The 17,307-nt window shown below is 37.4% G+C and overlaps 1 protein-coding gene across 14 annotated transcripts in view; it reads left to right on the top strand.

Annotated features, from left to right (window-relative positions):
- MEF2C (myocyte enhancer factor 2C) overlaps window positions 1-17,307 on the top strand; it is a 166,884-nt gene that overhangs the window by 92,531 nt on the left and 57,046 nt on the right. For 13 of the 14 annotated variants that reach the window (XM_065874014.1, XM_065874016.1, XM_065874017.1 and 10 more), the window contains one exon: window positions 134-337. The exons of the other annotated variant lie outside the window; for it this stretch is intronic. In XM_065874014.1, coding sequence (XP_065730086.1) covers window positions 134-337 — 204 coding nt within the window. The remainder of the gene's footprint in view (window positions 1-133; window positions 338-17,307) is intronic. 14 annotated transcript variants of the gene reach the window in all.

Below are 17,307 nucleotides of genomic sequence, written 5' to 3'. Positions count from 1 at the left end.
AAATGTGTTAGTGCCCGAGGGCTCTGACAACAACACACGTTGTTTTACAAAGGAAAAAAGTACTGTTTTATTTTTAAAGGCATGCTTTTTTTTTTTCCTCTTTAAAAAAACGTGTCTGCTTTCTTTTTTCCAGGTGACATTTACAAAGAGGAAATTTGGGTTGATGAAGAAGGCGTATGAGCTGAGCGTGCTGTGTGACTGTGAGATCGCGCTGATCATCTTCAACAGTACCAACAAGCTGTTCCAGTACGCCAGCACGGACATGGACAAGGTGCTGCTCAAGTACACCGAGTACAACGAGCCGCACGAGAGCCGGACGAACTCAGACATCGTGGAGGTGAGCGCGCATGCGTGCCTGGTGAACCGCAAACAGGCAGAGCCACGGGTGTTCAGAGCTCCCCCCTCCCTTCCCCCCCACACAAGCACATCTTGCTTTACCCAAGATGTTCATATTCCCACAGGTGTACCCAGGTTTATCGCCCCAACTATTACTCCACCCTCTCTCTTTCTCAAAATGCAAGGTAGGGCGGTATGATAATAGGGACTACATGAATCTGGTCCTTGCTAGAAATCAGGCACCTGTGTCAGATTATTAACCTCATCCTTCAAGAGTCGTCATTGTCGACCGCAGTGTCAGGCTGCCAGAACGGGGAAGTGTGGCCAGGGGATGGCTCGCCCACATTTTAGATGACTTCTCATGATTTCTTTTAAGTATATGCTAGTTTCCCAGCAAAGAAAAAAATATTTAAAAATGAGTTCACCCCAACTTTTCATTTGTTTTTCATTTTATGTCTCTTCTTTCTAATTCATTCTTCCTAATGTATTCATGCTGAAGGAGTAAAGACAATTATTCTCCTAGAAATCTTTTCCCCAAAATTATATCATTTAATATAGCACTGTTAATATACATGGGATCAGAAATCTGATGGAAATGAATTTCTAAATGTTACTTGGTATTTTATCCAAGTTAGATTTAAAACATTGTTCCATTGTGCCAAAAATAAATAAGCATGGCGTTGAAACTCAAAAATATTTTTGATTTGTTAGCATAAGTAACATTGCTGTACGATTTTAAATGCTTCTCACGTGTATCCTATTTAAGTGTTATTGCCTTATAGTACCCTTTGTAAGCAATGAATACTAAACCAAAAAGGAAGAGGTGTAATGAGGTATATGTCCCCGTTATACAGATATAATGCCCCCCATCTGTCTGTTTTCCTCACCTATCTATCTCCTTGTGGTTTCCTAGATTGTGACTGCTTTCCCAGAATTAAGAGAAAATAAATGTTTCGAAAGTATGTATTCAGCATCAATCTGCCAGAATACAAGTTATTCTTGCCGTTGCTTAAATTGTTTGAACTGGTTTAAAAAAAATCTAGTTCTGATCAAACTAATCTGCCTCTCACATCCATCTTCTCTTTACCTGTTTTAATTGTCTAAGATTAATTCTCGTTTCTTTGCTTTTATTTGGAAGTTTTTTTAAAGTATTGAGCTGATCAATTAAATTTTTTTATTTTTTGCCTAGTAGGCCAAGCAGATAATTTCAGAGAAACAAAAGTAGATGATGAGTAGACCTAATGTGGTGTGTATTTAAAATACTTTCAGATTCGCATTACTACACATTTAGTTTTTCATTGACTGATAATTTTAATTGTGGGCTTGCCTTGATCTTGAAATTTAAGATCATTTATAAAACTTACCTAGTATGTATTTCAGATAGTATTTTATTCATGTGCACACATAAGTATGAAAATACATAGACATAAATATTAACAGTTGTCAGTTGTCAAACCTCATGAGTGCTTTCGTGTGCATGCTTGTGTACATTCACGCACATTTAACTATAAGTTCTGAACAGAAAACAACTCCATACTCAAAACTCCACCTCATTACCAAAATCATTACAACAACCATTGCAGGGTAACAGAAAAATCTGAGCTGGAATTTGTCATCAGATTTGAACTGCTCCAGTTCTTAATATGATGGGAAGTGCAGTAGAACCATATTAAACTAGTTGAAAATGTGTTGACTTTTAAAATTTGTTTTCTAAGGAGTTTAAAAATCTATAAAATTGTATTGTGAGGGCGTTGCTCAGGAATATACTATGTGGTTTAAAGGAGATTTAAAACTTCACATACTCTAGAGATTTTCATATTCTTGGACAGATGGGTATCTGAGGTAGACTTCTTCAAGGTCATGAGAAGAACATTGGGTTGAAAGTCAAAGGGCTTGCACTTTAACCCTTGCCTTGCACAGTCTTACTGGGTGACAAATGAGCTACTTCTCCCGGGGCGGGGAGCAGTTTTCTCATCTCAAAAATGAAGGCAGTGAATTTGAAAGTCTGTACAATGTAATTCTTTAAAAAGCAAAAAGAGAGTAAAGTAGCAACTCCACTATTATCCTGCACTTAACATCAGTAGATGAAAGTTGTGAATCTCTCAAAACGACATTCTGAGGCTCCTAGACCAAAACTAGAGATGGTTTGATTCTTTGGATGAAAATAACATATAAAAGTCTAACACGCTGTGGGACTGCCCTGCTCAACTATATGAATTACACAGTCTTCACCCATTCGGCTTTCCCACACTTTAGTAATAACTGAGATGATGGAGAAAGAAGTAAAGTGGGAACCCTAAGCTTGACAAAGTTTATACCATAAAAATACATAGAGTACTCTCCAAAGTGCATTTCACTAAAATCAGTATGCTTGAGATACTTGGTGGAGAAGAGGGGATCTGGGTAGGAAGCTGCGTTTTTAGCGAGTTTCCCAAGTAATTCTTATACACACTAAGTTTGAAAACCTCTAGGAGACTAAGACATAATTGTGTTGGAGGCTAAGAACTTGTGATACATCAGCGACTTGAGAAATCCATTCTTAGAATGGATCTAACACAAAGTTGAAAGTTAGGGTAGTTTGCTACTCCTGGGTAAAATTTTAAATCCTATTTATTTTAATTTAATGTAATACAGTTAACTGAGTAAGTTTAATGAGGAGCATAATATGTTTCATGAAGGGTCATTAGTTGTATATTTCCCATTTGGACCATTACCCCTCTCCCTTAGCCTTCTGGAAACAGTTTACTCACAAGAGAAAAAGATTGGCACAGAGAGAGAAATAATATGATTCCCAGCATTCAGACTGAAATACAAATTTCTGGGCCGTACCAGAGTAGTGTTACAAGGTCATAGGAAATTGTGCAGCACGTGGGTGTTGAAAAAGATTCCTTCTTTTAGCAAAAAAGCTCTTTGTAATTATCATATCTTTGCTTGATAATTAGCACTACTGTTACAATGGCACAAAGACTTACAAAGACTTAATAGACAAACTGGGATCTTTTTTTATTATTATTACATTATAATGCAGCTTGAATATCTGTTTAGCTACAATATATAAATATGCCAGATTTTGTAAATGTGTTAAATTTTTAATCCATTGGTTAGAAAAAAAACAAAAAACAGTTATTGTATTAAAAGCACTTCGTTTGAAGAAAGTCCATTTTATTTAACTCTGTGACAAGTATACTAGATACTTATCCAAAATGCTAGCTTGTGAGGCTGTGGAAATTCAGTAGAGGCTCTGATGGTATTAAGGAACTGCCCCCTTTATCTCTTCCACCTGTCTAGCTCCACTCCTCGTTCTCTTAGCTGCCTTCCTGCTCTCACAGTTGGTGCTGAGCTCTATTCTGGAAGGCGATGCGGGGTTGAGCCCTTCAGGATGACCTGAAGATCGCAGATCCCACGGAACATGCTGTAAGCCCGTAAGGCCATTCCTTCACTCAGTGATGATTTAGCAGGCACCAGCTTATGCTCAGCACTGGTCATGGAATTCTGAACCAGGAGACAGGCATTTGTGTTAAGGGTATAAAAAATATATAAAAATCAGCTTGGAAACGATTGGAGGGCAAAGGAGCAATAATCTCTTTAATGTAGTACAAGCTACTGAAAGGAAGGCTTAGGCTAAACAATTTAATAAAACTTTCAAACAGGTCGTTGATCACCAGATCATTCCAGGTGACCCTTGGAGTGACAGAAGTCCTAGACAGGTCACCTCCATATCCAGCACATGTTTTCTAACTGCAAAACCCATATGGGAGCATCACCTGCCAGGAGGGAGCCTCTCACCACTCAGTGACTCAGTGATTCTATTGAGCTACTCATCTAGTCTGGGCCAGTGGCTAAGAGACTAAGTGTGGTCGTGGAATAAAACACAATGCCCCATGCTGCTCCCTGGCAAATCAAAAAGATGGATGTAACACTTATAGAAGGAACCTTTGATCCACAGCTCTCTCAGTAGAAGATTATTGGCTTTTTTTTTTTTTCTTTTCAGATGCAAGGATGGGCAAGAAGACAGTGTGTGTGTGTGTGTGTGTGTGTGTGTGTGTGTGTGTGTGTGTGTGTGTGTGAGAGAGAGAGAGAGAGAGAGAGAGGGAGAGAGGGAGAGGGAGAGGAGCAGGGGCGGGGAAGAAAGTAAGGGGAGAATAAGAGATGATACTTACGTGAAACTTTATTTTCTATTACCTGATTCCTGTTTAGATTTAAAGACTTCTAAGAACAGTTGTTCCAGCAAAATATCTCCTTGCACAGTAATACTTAAGTCCTGAATTGGGTCTGAAAAGGCCTTAAAATAGCTTATAAACTTCAGTGTTCCACAGTGCTACTGGAGGTTATCAATAAATTAACTACCTTTACGTAGTTGGTGAAAATTAAGAACAATTTTTGTAGAAAAGCAAATGCAGTAAATAGTGGAATTGGACTTCTTTACAAACTCTGTATTACAAAATTCGTAAGTAGATGTAAAATATAAAAATATGTCTTTTACTTGAGCTTTCATTGTATCTAACCCAGTTAAATAGGTTCCAGTTTTATACTTATATAAAAATATAGATACATGACATTATTTTTATGCATACTTTATAGATGCTTTTCTTAAAAGAAAAAGCACATTCACTTATTTGTTTGGTCATTTGTTGAATTTTCATTCTTTCATGTGTTCACTGAACAAAGATTGGCTGAATTCCTGCCATATGCTATGTGCCATGGAATGCCTGGAGATATGAACATAAACAAGGCCCCTCAAGGACTCTTGGTCCTTAAGATTGCTCACAAGGCCATGCATGATCTAGCCCCTGTATTTCTCTTCCTCTCTAGCCTCACCTTTTGCTATTTCCCTCCAACCAAACCCCCCCAGTTCCCATCCTATACTCAAGCCACCTAATGATGTTTATATCCTTCAACTTCTCCAAACCTTGTTTGTTTTGTCTTCAACATTCCTTACTAGGCCTTTACTTGGCTTTTATTTATCCTTCATTCAAGTCAGGTCCCAGTTTATACTTTTGGAAGTGTCCTGGAGATGCCTCATAACTTGTGTTAGCCTTTCCCATATTATAGTCATAATATGTTGTATTTTCCCTGTCAAGGCACTGTGGAAGCTGTTACTCAATTGCTTGTTCCACACTAGGTTTTAAACTCCTGGAGGGCGGGGACTGTGCACATTTTGTTTACTATCACATCTCCTGGGCTTTAATGTGAGGTCTAGAGAATGTTAGGCCATCAGAATATATTTTAGAAAAAAATAAACAGGGGAAGACAGTTATAATAGGATACAGCTACATGATTATAATACAGCATAATGTTATTCATTTAAAGTGTGAAAAATATTTGTATAGCTCCAATGAAACAGTTTATTAAAATTTTATCAAAGCACAATCAAAAACTACAGTAATCTAGACCTGTGCCATCCAATACAGTAGCCACTAGCCACAGACGGCTAGTGACTGTCAAGTGGGACAAGGGGAGATGTAGAATGCATTGATATCCGGAAAGTTCTGTGAGACAGCACTGGTCTAGACTGAAAGATGAAAAGGGAGGCATTGAAACTAATGGTGTTTTCAAATCAACACCAGGATTAATCCTTCAATATGAAATTTGAGCAGTGCATTTCAGAAGTGAAGAACTGTGTAGCCTTGAGATTTTAGAATCCAGAACATAAATGTTCGAGAGACACCAGTTTGGAACTAAACACTCCTCATAAAACTAAAAGCACATTTTACCCCTCACACCAATAACCACGCAGTCGATCGGTAAACTCACTGTCTGGTCTGAAAGCACTTTCGAGTTGTCCAGGCTGACAGGGAGCACAAGCCACGTAAGCTAGGTAATGTGTGCTGTTTTTTTTTTTAAATGTGAAGCTTGTGAAGGGGAAGATGGTTAGGTCTTTCTTGTTACTGTTTTAAACTTACTTGAAGCAACGTGGGCCATTAATTTAACTTTATAATTAGTAATTAATTTCTTTAGAAAAGCAGTTTTTTCAGGAACTTAGAAAAATAATTTTCTTGAGCTACATTAAAAATTCTTCTTAGGTTACTATAAATTATAATTAAAATAGTTCTTACTGCGAGTAGCTCAGTAACTCTGCCCTGTCCTCTGTTAAACCAAGTATATAATTGCTTTTCAATAGATAGTATTGAAAAATGAAGATAGGATTAGTATATTCTGTAAAGATTTAAACCTTCAGTGTTGAGGCTTCTAAGGAAAACGAGAAAGAAGTGATTTTTGTCAAAAAAAAAAAAAAGGTTTTGTATATTTCTCCTAAATTGTAATGCTCATTTTTGTTTATATATCTTTAAAAGACTTTTACTAGTCCCTGTAAATTGTATTTATATTTGTTCCCCAAAGTCTAAAAGGAGAAACGTGTCTAAAAATATATTCATATTTCTCATTTCTATCACAATGGATTTTTTATATGTCAAATTTGAAAATCCATTCCTTTTTAAAAATAATGCTCTTGCTTAATTTGCATACGTTTTGTAAACAGGAAAAGCTGCTTCACATCTCAGTTATTAAGAAAATCACTGTTGAACAAATGAAGTGCGTGTTAGATTACTTAAGTTATATGCACAAGGCAATAAAACTGAATTTCCTCTCATCTCTTTCATTGCACAGCTCTAATGGCTTAATACTAACACAGAGTCAACAGAAAATTGTTTAATAATAGTAGGAGCAGAAAAGACAATAGGTTTCAAAATACAGCCTTTTGTCAGTGGTGAAACTGCTTTATCATTATCAACATCACCATTTTATCATTATTATTTTATATGAACCACCTTGAACTGGAGCAGACCAAAGTCCTCATGATTTTTTTTTTTTGTCAGTACCTGAAAGTGAAAGGGGGAAACATATTTAGCCTGGATCATAATCGTCAATATTTAATGATATTTACAGACTTCATGGCATGTAGAACTTGGTGTTGGACAGCACATTTGAACCAAATGTTGCATTCTAGCCCTTGATAGCCCCTAGGTAAAAGTAACATTGTTTGGTTTAAAACATATCAAATAAGATATCAAAGAGAAGAACATCTTTACTTCCTCAGGATTGGTATTAAATATATGGCTGTGAAATATTCAAAAGTGAAGTTTTAGGAACAATTTCAGAGCCCTGCCTAGAGTCAGAATAGAAGATGAATCTTTGATCAAAGGATGTTTATTATTTCAACTGCCTCACTGCGTTTTTTAAAATTATTATTATAAATCTATTTCCCTCCCCTAAAGGAAATAATGATATTTTATTTATCTCTGTAACTCCAACTGCCAGCTCAATGTATGGCATATGGTAGACATTTAATAAATATTATATATATATATATATATATATATATATATATATACACACACACAACACACACATACATATTTACATATATATACATACTTACGTGTATATATAATATGTATAAACAACTTACTGATGATCATTATGGTATATTAAAATTTACCAAATTTTCTTCATTGAAGTCAGATCGGTTCTAATAGTAGTAAAAGTGAGAATCTTTCAAGCGAACCAGAGATTAATAAAAGTTGTTGCTGTGTAAGAAAAGAACAAATAGGCACAGGAGACCACATAGAAATATTCCTTGTAGTCCTGGTGGATAGTAAAAGACTTTCAGACCAACCTATATGGATTCCTGGGAAAAAGAGACACAATGCTAGTACTGTGGCCAGGATCTGACAAGAGATATCAGAGGGTCTCAAACAAAATGCCTCTGGCCCCGTCTGAATCACTGGGGGATCTAACGGAAAGGCTGCTTCTAATTCAGTGAACATGGGGCAGGGCCCAAGAGTCTGTATTTCTGACAAGCTCCCAGGTGATGCTGATGCTGCTCTCTGTGAACCAAGCTCTGAGTAACAAGGATCCAGACTTCCCTTTCCAAATACCTATTTTCTCCAGCATGGAGTTTGAAAGTACATTATTGAACATTTATCATACCGTAAAAAAAAGATTTTTTAAAACCGCTATTTGGTGAAACTGACTCTTGAAAGCAAGTGTGTTAACATTTTTGGAAGTACTACAGTATAAAAGGCCTGTCATCACACAGTGAGGTGAGCACTGCTTCTCCTGGCCACCTCCCTTGTGAGTGCCCATCAGCTGGTAGTGGATCCCTAGAGCATGTGTTGAGGGAGCTTCTGAGTTCCAGACCAGACTCGGCAGGCAAGTGTGACATGAATGGTTGGGGATGTGTGCTGTGGGTACAGGGAGTAGTGGCAGCTATGCTTTCCTCATTATCCTCATGAGCAAAATAATTCATAGGACATTCTGGGAAAAGACTCCAGACTCGATCATTAAAAGGACTATAATTAGGCAAATGCTGCATATGCATACAACAGATTGGGTGGATAGATTATCTTATTGGATATATATCTCATTTTACTAATAGCTGTTTGGCATGTTATCCAGTCATGTCTCAGCGGCATTTAGTGTATTCTGTGTTACCCTGAAGTTTAGCCACCTGATGGAAGTTTTGAATAAGGAAAAAAAAATTCCCTGTCAATTATTTCTAAAGGTCATAGAGTTAATGACTAGCTGGGAGGTTAATTAGATTCTGAAAGCCTCTTCATATCAATTAAATCTCTTATCTTTATGTTTTAGTAAATAAACTCAGTAACTGTTTAGAGCTACTGTTTTAGGATAAGAAATGCTGTAAACAGTAAACCCTACAATGGGTATTTGGTTTTTTTCCTCACATATGATAAAACATTATTACAAAAAACCTTATGTATGAATTACGAATAGTAACTCTTATTCAAGAATTTCTGAATTGAAAACTTTATTTTTTGAAATACCATGCAGATTACTCCTTAGTCATAAACAAATGCCATCACTATGACCTCAAGAAAACCATTTAGGGGAGAAAAACTAAGATCAGAGTTACCCTGAGAATGAGCTGCAAATCTAAATCCAACCCCACTCTCTGTTCCCCACTCTCTGTTCTCTAAACTTTTGGTTTGAAAAGTAAACTTTTGGTTTGAAAAGTAACCAAACCCTTTTCAAGGTTACTTGTACACATTTGTGAATAAGTAGTATATTTAGTGCTTATGGCTGACAATTACATATTCAGTCATTTCTATCATGTGAATTCTCTTTGGATAATATAACCAGATTTCAGATGAAATGCGACAGATCTGCACTAATCATTAAGGTACCCGCTAGCTGCATGTGCCTATTTACATTTTAATTAATTGAAATTAAATAAAAAGTTTAGTTCTTCAGTCTCACTGGCCACATTTCAAGTGCTCCATTGCCACATGTGACTAGTGCCTCCCGTATTGATCAGGATAGGTACAGAAATGTTCATCACCCCCAGAAATCTTCTACTGAGCAGCCCTGATGTAGGGGTGAAACTGGCAAATCTAGCGTTCTTATTCATGAGGTAACTAGCATGATGGTTGATGGATACAGCCTAATAAAGGACCCGTAAACTGGAGAGGCTGCATCCAGCTATTCCATCTTTCATTTCCTCGGCAGGCATTGGTTGTGTCCCCACTGGGTGTCAAGGTCTGTGCCAGGGCAGAGAGAACTAATTAGGAAAGCTGGGTCACTCAGCGTTTACTCCCAGGAACAGAATATTTGTTAAAGTAAATGGGGTTAAAGTAAATGAGAGGATGGAGGGAACACTGAAGCTGAAGTTAACCCGAGGAAGAAGAGAAAATGGAGGAAGGGACAGGAAAGAGATGCAGGGGAGCAGAAGCAAGACAGATCAACTCTAAATTTTTCCACCAGGAAGGGAACGTGTAGGCGTGCACAGGTTCTTCTAATGTTTCCTGATTACATATGCGAGGAATTTTATCTTCAACTGGGATTCGTGATTGGGTTCTCCTTCAGTGTGGTGGTTCTGAATTAATTTCACATGGGGAAAAAAAGCTGCAGAGTGATTCTCTAAAGAATGTTTGTTGATGCATCATCATGAGAGTTTAAATTTTACATTTGGGAAATGGAACTTTAAAATTCCCACAAATGTGGAAAGAAATTAAGTTCCAGTTGTGGCACCACACATTAGTTCTCTAACGTGGGGCGGGTTATTTAATGTTCTCGGGCTTCAGATTCCTCCTCTGAGTATTGTCAACCCTGACCCATCCTTCCTCACAGGGCTGTGGTGATGCTTACAGGCTATAAAAGATGTCAGAGCCCACTGTCAACTGTTAAGTTAGATAAGGTGTTTTTATTTTCAACATCAAGGGAAAAGTTCAGGTAATTAAAACTGTTTTACCAAAGGACAAAGAAGAAGCAAATTGATAGGTATATTAATTTTATATTAATAGGTATATCATTTAATAAATATTGCATTCTTAAGTAACTATAGCATTTATATAAATTAAGAAGATCTAATAAAGGCCAATGAATTGATTTTCTTCAACAAGCATTTGTGAAATGTTCCCTATATGCAAGGCATTGTGCTGAGTGCGTTAAGAAATGCGGCACTGGGGCTTCCCTGGTGGCGCAGTGGTTGAGAGTCCACCTGCCAATGCAGAGGACATGGGTTCGTGCCCCAGTCTGGGAAGATCCCACATGCTGCGGAGCGGCTGGGCCCCTGAGCCATGGCCGCTGAGCCTACGCATCCGGAGCCTGTGCTCCGCAACGGGAGAGGCCACAACAGAGAGAGGACCGGGTACCGTGCAAAAAAAAAAAGAAAAGAAATGCGGCACTGATTATGATACGCCACTGCCCTCCAGGGGCCGATACCCCATTGTGGACACAATGTGCACAGTATTTGTTCTCTCATTCAGCAGATATTGATGAACGTGAAGGCCGTGTGCCAAACATTGTGCTAGTTACTGGTGATGCACCGTGACTCCCTATCCCAACAGTCTGAACCACGATAAGACTGAGAGTACAGTGGGATAACTGAAGGAAATGAAAGTAATTACAACTGTGAGCACCTGACAGCATCCACCTCTTGCTGGATTACAGATGAAAGCACAACTTTGATAAGTAGAGTAGGTTGATAGGCTAAGCCAATCTTCAAGACATTTATTCCCATTTAAAGTAAAAGTGAGACTAATAAAGGTAATGATATAGAGATATATAAATGCCTGTGTACACACACACACATATCTATGTGTATGTGTGTTGGGCTGGCCAAAAAGTTCATTTGGGTTTTTCTGTAAGATCTTATGGAAAAACCCAAACAAACTTTTTGGCCAGTCCAATATTTGTAGCAGCCTTTAATTTTGTTTCCCATTAGTATTGGACTTTTTAATATATGGTTTCTCTGTAAACGTGGTTACAATTTTTAGGGAAATTCTATAGAATACAAATGTTTGGGCTTCCCTGGTGGCTCAGTGGTTGAGAGTCCTCCTGCCGATGCAGGGGACACGGGTTCGTGCCCTGGTCTGGGAAGATCCCACATGCCGCGGAGCGGCTGGGCCTGCGCATCCGGAGCCTGTGCTCCGCAAGGGGACAGGCCACGACAGTGAGAGGCCCGCGTACAGCAAAAAAAAAAAAAAAAAAAAAAAAAAAAAAAAAAAAAAAAAAAATGTTTGAAAAATGCGGTCAATATATTATTACCTTTAAGTTTGATAAAAGGGTCTCTGGTGTTGAGAAAGGAAACCTTAAAGTTACATTGGACATCCTCCTCTGAACTTTACAGATGAGGTTCCCCCCACCCCTCTTCCTTAAATTCTAAAACATGCTACATCTGGCTGAGAGGCTGGGAAATTGTTACATGCCTGTGTAACGTTCTTATAACCTAATAGCTCTACAACTCTTCTCGCAGTTTAATCATTGGAGAATGTTCTTTGTTTTTGCAGTCACTGTTTCACATAGTAACAGCTTGTTGTATTTTGGTCTGTTTGCCAGAGGGAAGGTTTATTTTTAAAACCCTGAACTCTGAATTTTTCTTTATTTTTCCAAGATTGAAAGCAGCTGAAATGCCTGGAGTTACAGGTTGAAGGCTGCTTTACAATATGTGAAGGGAAGCTTCTTTCCCTCCTCCCTTTGTGTGTGTGTGTTAAAATTTTTTCCTAACAAATGTCTTCTAACTGGTAGTTGTCTAAAAATAGAAAACTGCCTAACTAAAAATAGCCTGGCTCTCTTTCGAGCCAAGGAAAATGGAGAGGAATAGGCGTGGAATAGAAGGCTGAGTAATCCAGTTCTATTCATTCAGAGAAACCTTTGAGAATGCGGGCAATGATAAAGTGCCCTCCAAAAACCACAGGCCTGACTCTCCCTTCAGACTTCTAGGTGCCAATAAACATTTTAGCCCCAGGACACATTTTTTTCTTTCTCATAGGTTGTAAACATTTTCTGAAAGACAAAGCTTTGTTTCACAGAACCTGACAAACTGCCATAACTAACTAACTTTCCTAAGGTCTTAAAAATTCATATTTATAACATGTATTTTAAAAGAGCATTTTAAATGAAAGTATTGTAAAATAATGTACATAGTGTAATAATTAGGAGGCAACTGTTATAATAAAAACCGCTTACTGCTTGCAATTAAACTTGAAACTTTAGAGTTTCACAGAAAGAAAATTATCCTGTGACTCATTGTAGCTAAAGAGAGCAGCTGACTTATTTTAGTTTAGCTCCCCTAGATGTAAAATTCTCTTGTTAAGTATATATCCCCTTGATATACCAATACTGAGTCTCTTTCTTACAACTATAGTTTTCATCCAAGCAGATTTTCACTTTTAATTTTTTAAATGGAGTAGAAACTACTTTGAAAAAGAACATTTTGAGAGTAGGATGGCTGTCAGTTTAGAGAAATGGAATTCTGAATAAGCCATAAAAAATATATATATATATAAGTCAGTTTTGCAATGGTAACGCTTTTTTTTTTTTTTTCCATTTTGTTTTGCTTCAGTAATCTGAATAACCAGGTCAAACATAGCAACAGGGTGTGGAAATGTCAGCACAGTTCATGGGGTTATACGGGTCTGAGCATTGTTATGTTCAGTTCCTGTAATGCTGCTGGTGATAAGACTCTTGAGACAAAGGACGATAATTGATGGAAAGAGACTTAAATCATTGCTAGAAGAATCAAGGTCCTTGTATCTGTGTACATCGACTCTTTTGGTCTCCTTCCGTCTTGTAAAGCATTTTGTCATCTTGCATGGTGGCCCCCTACTGCTCTTTGTAATGGATGCAGACCACAAGTGATTCCTTCATGCCGCATACAGGGTGTAATTGTGTCTGTGTGGTGTATTAGTAATTACCAAGCTGAATTCCCATATTGTATCTTTACTGCAGGCATGGAAAAATAGGACATGCAACCCTGTATAGCCATTTTCAACCTAGATAGTGAGCCACTTAGAGCTACATTCCAGAGACAAAGCCTTTTATATGCACACTTTTTAAACAAAATTTTCATTGTTGAGTCATTTGTGCTATGCAGGATAAATTCAGTTTTGGAAATAATTACCTTTGATAATATATTCACTTCTGACTTTTTAGCAAAGCCTTTGTAATATGGAAAATATTGCTATTTTAATTGCTAAAAAATCATTTTAACATTGCTAGATAACAGTGATACAAGCTAGAATAACCATGCTAGACTATCATATGGCGAGAACAGTGCATGAGTTACTACATAGAACAGATTGTATAACATTCATAAACATTAAATAATATAATTGTTTTATTAGCACTTTTACCTTACATAGTGATATTTTCATATATAATTTATCCGTCTTGGCTCAAGCATTGTTAAACTTCAGAAAAAGCTGACAAATTTTTGTTACAGTGAGCAGATATAAATTAATAATTATTTCTTTGCTATAAAATTTGCATCCATTCTTTATATATTTTGTAACCAATATTGATTTGACTACCTCCTAATCACTAAGGATTTGCAATGTCTACAGTATTATTTATCTGTAATAGAAGCCAAAATAATACAAGCAGGATGGTTTAAACATGAGAAGGTGTGTTTATTCTATGCATCAAATGCTTATAATGACAGTTGAAAACTATTAAATACAATAGGAAAGAAATTAATATGGCTATTTCATTAGTGATAACCAATGACATTAGATTTATTTTGTGAATTATCAAAGCATGCAAGGTTTTAATTCCATTTTTACCTCCAACTTTAAAAGTGGGCTTCCAATATGTATATTTTAGAAGTTTACTTCCACTTTTATCTGTAGATGTTTTTATTCTAGCAATAATTGTTAAACTCCTAGGATGTACAGAACTTTATAGTGATGCTAGGAGAAATGTGTTTGGAAGACATGATCTGTGACCTCACAAAACTTACAGTCTAGCTAAGGTAGAAAATACACATGTGAATCAACCAGACAAAACAGCATAACAGGCATTCTGAGATATTGGGGCGGGGGGCAGCATATAACGTAGTGTTTGGGAGCATCAATCAGTTCGCAAACTGGAGCTAAACTGCCTAAGTTCTTATCCCTCTCCACTGCTTACAGGTTGTATATCCCTGGGCAAGTCACTTAGGCACTCTTCGTCTTAATTTCCCCATTTGTAAATGGGGTTTAATAATAGTACCTAGTACATAGTTATTATGACAATTAAATGACTGAACATTTTTTTAAATGCTTGGAGCAGGGTCTGGCACATAGTAAGGTTTATTATGATGATACCTTGTAATCAAGTAATAACTATAGGAAGTAGAATATTTTAAAAGTCGGGGAAGATGGCCATGATAGGTAGTCACTTTTAGGCACAAACAAGTCAAGTGCAGAACGGTGGTTATGAATTGATGAAGAGGATGGGGGCAAACCTCTCAAAAGACAAATTATGCAAAGATCCACAAGAAGAAAGGAGCAAGGGCATGAAAAATATTGGTTTGATAAGAATAGAAAGTTAGGGCTTCCCTGGTAGCGCAGTGGTTGAGAGTCCGCCTGCCGATGCAGGGGACACGGGTTCGTGCCCCGGTCTGGGAAGATCCCACATGCCTCGGAGCCGCTGGGCGCATGAGCCATGGCCGATGAGCCTGCGCATCCGGAGCCTGTGCTCCACAACGGGAGGGGCCGCGGCAGTGAGAGGCCCATGTACCGCAAAAAAAAAAAAAAGAATAGAAGGTTCACGTACAGAGCAGTAAGAAAACTGTCAAGGGAAATGAGGAAGAGGAGGAAACAGGTAAATCACAGGTAAATGTCTGGTGCAGAATTAGGTGCAATACGGGAGGTATGAGAATCATACTGTATGGTCTCAAGCAGTAGAATAGCATAATGACAGCCAATTCCTGAGGAAGATTCTACAGGAAAATGTAAATAGATAGAAGCAATATAATTGTAAAACGTAGATGTGCCAAAACATTTTAATTTTTATAAGTAACGTGTATGTGTACATGCTACAAAGCCTAAAACTTTTCATTATACTTAAATATTTTAAGCCATTTATGTCATCCTAAAAACATCTATGATTATAATATAAAAAAGTTGTTTTTGAAATACGCATGTAATTTCAGTTTGCACTGATAACATGCACATGGATTTCTCTGACTGAAGATGATATGTCAGCTGTAGTGTCTCAAAGGAGCAAATTATAGAGACCTCAGCAGGTGTATTTAAACTATATAAGCTTCTCTAGATTAAACTGAAGAAGAAATCAAAATCTATAAATTTTGAAGTTCCTAATGAAGTATGTGCACTTTGAATGACCACATAAACAGGTCAGGATTCTGGATACAATACTGCCAAATGTAAACACTCTATCCTTACACTTTCACGTCTATAATCTAAAAGTCCAGCCTTTTTGTTGTTGTTGTTTTTACTGAAATATAGTTGATTTACAATGCTGTGCCAATCTCTGCTGTACAGCAAAGTGACTCAGTTATACACATAGAGACATTCTTTTTTCATATATTCTTTTCCAATATGGTCTGTAAGACAGCGCATGGTGTGGGAGAAGGAACAGATGCAAGTTCTAGAGAGTCAGACAAGTGGGTTTCTCCCACTTTCATAAACTCCATTCTCTTGGGCAAGTTTCTTAATCTCTGCTGAAGTTTAGCTTCGTAAGCAGTAAAACAGGGATAGCAACTCTTGCTTTTGGCTTTTTTATAAGAATTAGCTTATATAAGGTACATATATAGCCATTAGCACATGTTGGGCACATGATACCCTTAAACATGTTACTTGCTCTCTTGCTGCTCCTTGCTCCTGCATGTGTAAATGTAGGCAATATTTTCTAACTTTCTACTCTCTCTGTCTCTCTTTCTCTCTTTCTCTCCTTCTCTCTCTCTCTCTCTCACACACACACACACATTCATACCTTGGACATTGACTCTTCAGTATATCTTGTGATTACTTTCAAACAAAATGTCACACTTTGTAAATTGTTACATATAATACTTGTGTAATAAAGTCATGAAATTCTTCAGAGATCAGATCTTCACTATACAGATTTTAAAACTAGGGAAAAGGAAGAGAAAGGGAAAAGCTAGGAGTCACAAGTAACTCTATTAACTAAAGCCAAAACAATTGAAAGAAATAGGTGGAACCCTGTCAGATAGAGGGGCTTGCCCAAGTTCTGTTGGTGAACTCTGGTAAATAGAGTTAGGATAGAATTTATTCCCTGGTGTTCCTTTTGAACTACTATGTATCCAGGGAAGAACAGAGTGAAAAGAGAGAAGGGGGGTTGGGGGGTGAGAGGGCATGAGGGGGTGAGCTTGATTGAGGGTTTAAGGCAATGAAAGAAATTAGCAAAGCTAAGACAAGAGGGCCCTACACTACTAGTTTCTTTTCTGATGCAAAAACAAATAATTGATTTCATTAAAATACTAGCCAGCCAACAGTGTTTATTATGATGATATTGTTAGCAATAAAATATATCTCTCTTACATCATTTCTAGCTTGTATCTTTGCCCTGACTCCCTCAGTATTTTGATGGCAGTAACAATACATGCTCTTGGAAGTGAGCCAAGCACTCTAAAGCATTACACATTTGGCTTAGTTCCAAGTGAACAGGTGTTTTAAATATTCCAGTCACATACCCACAATGTATATTGCTACTGGGGAAAGGATATTGTTTCTGATGTTTGTTTGACACTCTCCTCTGAACCACACC

Source organism: Phocoena phocoena, chromosome 3, assembly GCF_963924675.1.
Source record: "Phocoena phocoena chromosome 3, mPhoPho1.1, whole genome shotgun sequence".
Lineage (NCBI taxonomy): Eukaryota > Metazoa > Chordata > Mammalia > Artiodactyla > Phocoenidae > Phocoena > Phocoena phocoena.
This window is presented reverse-complemented; position numbering and strand designations above follow the sequence as displayed.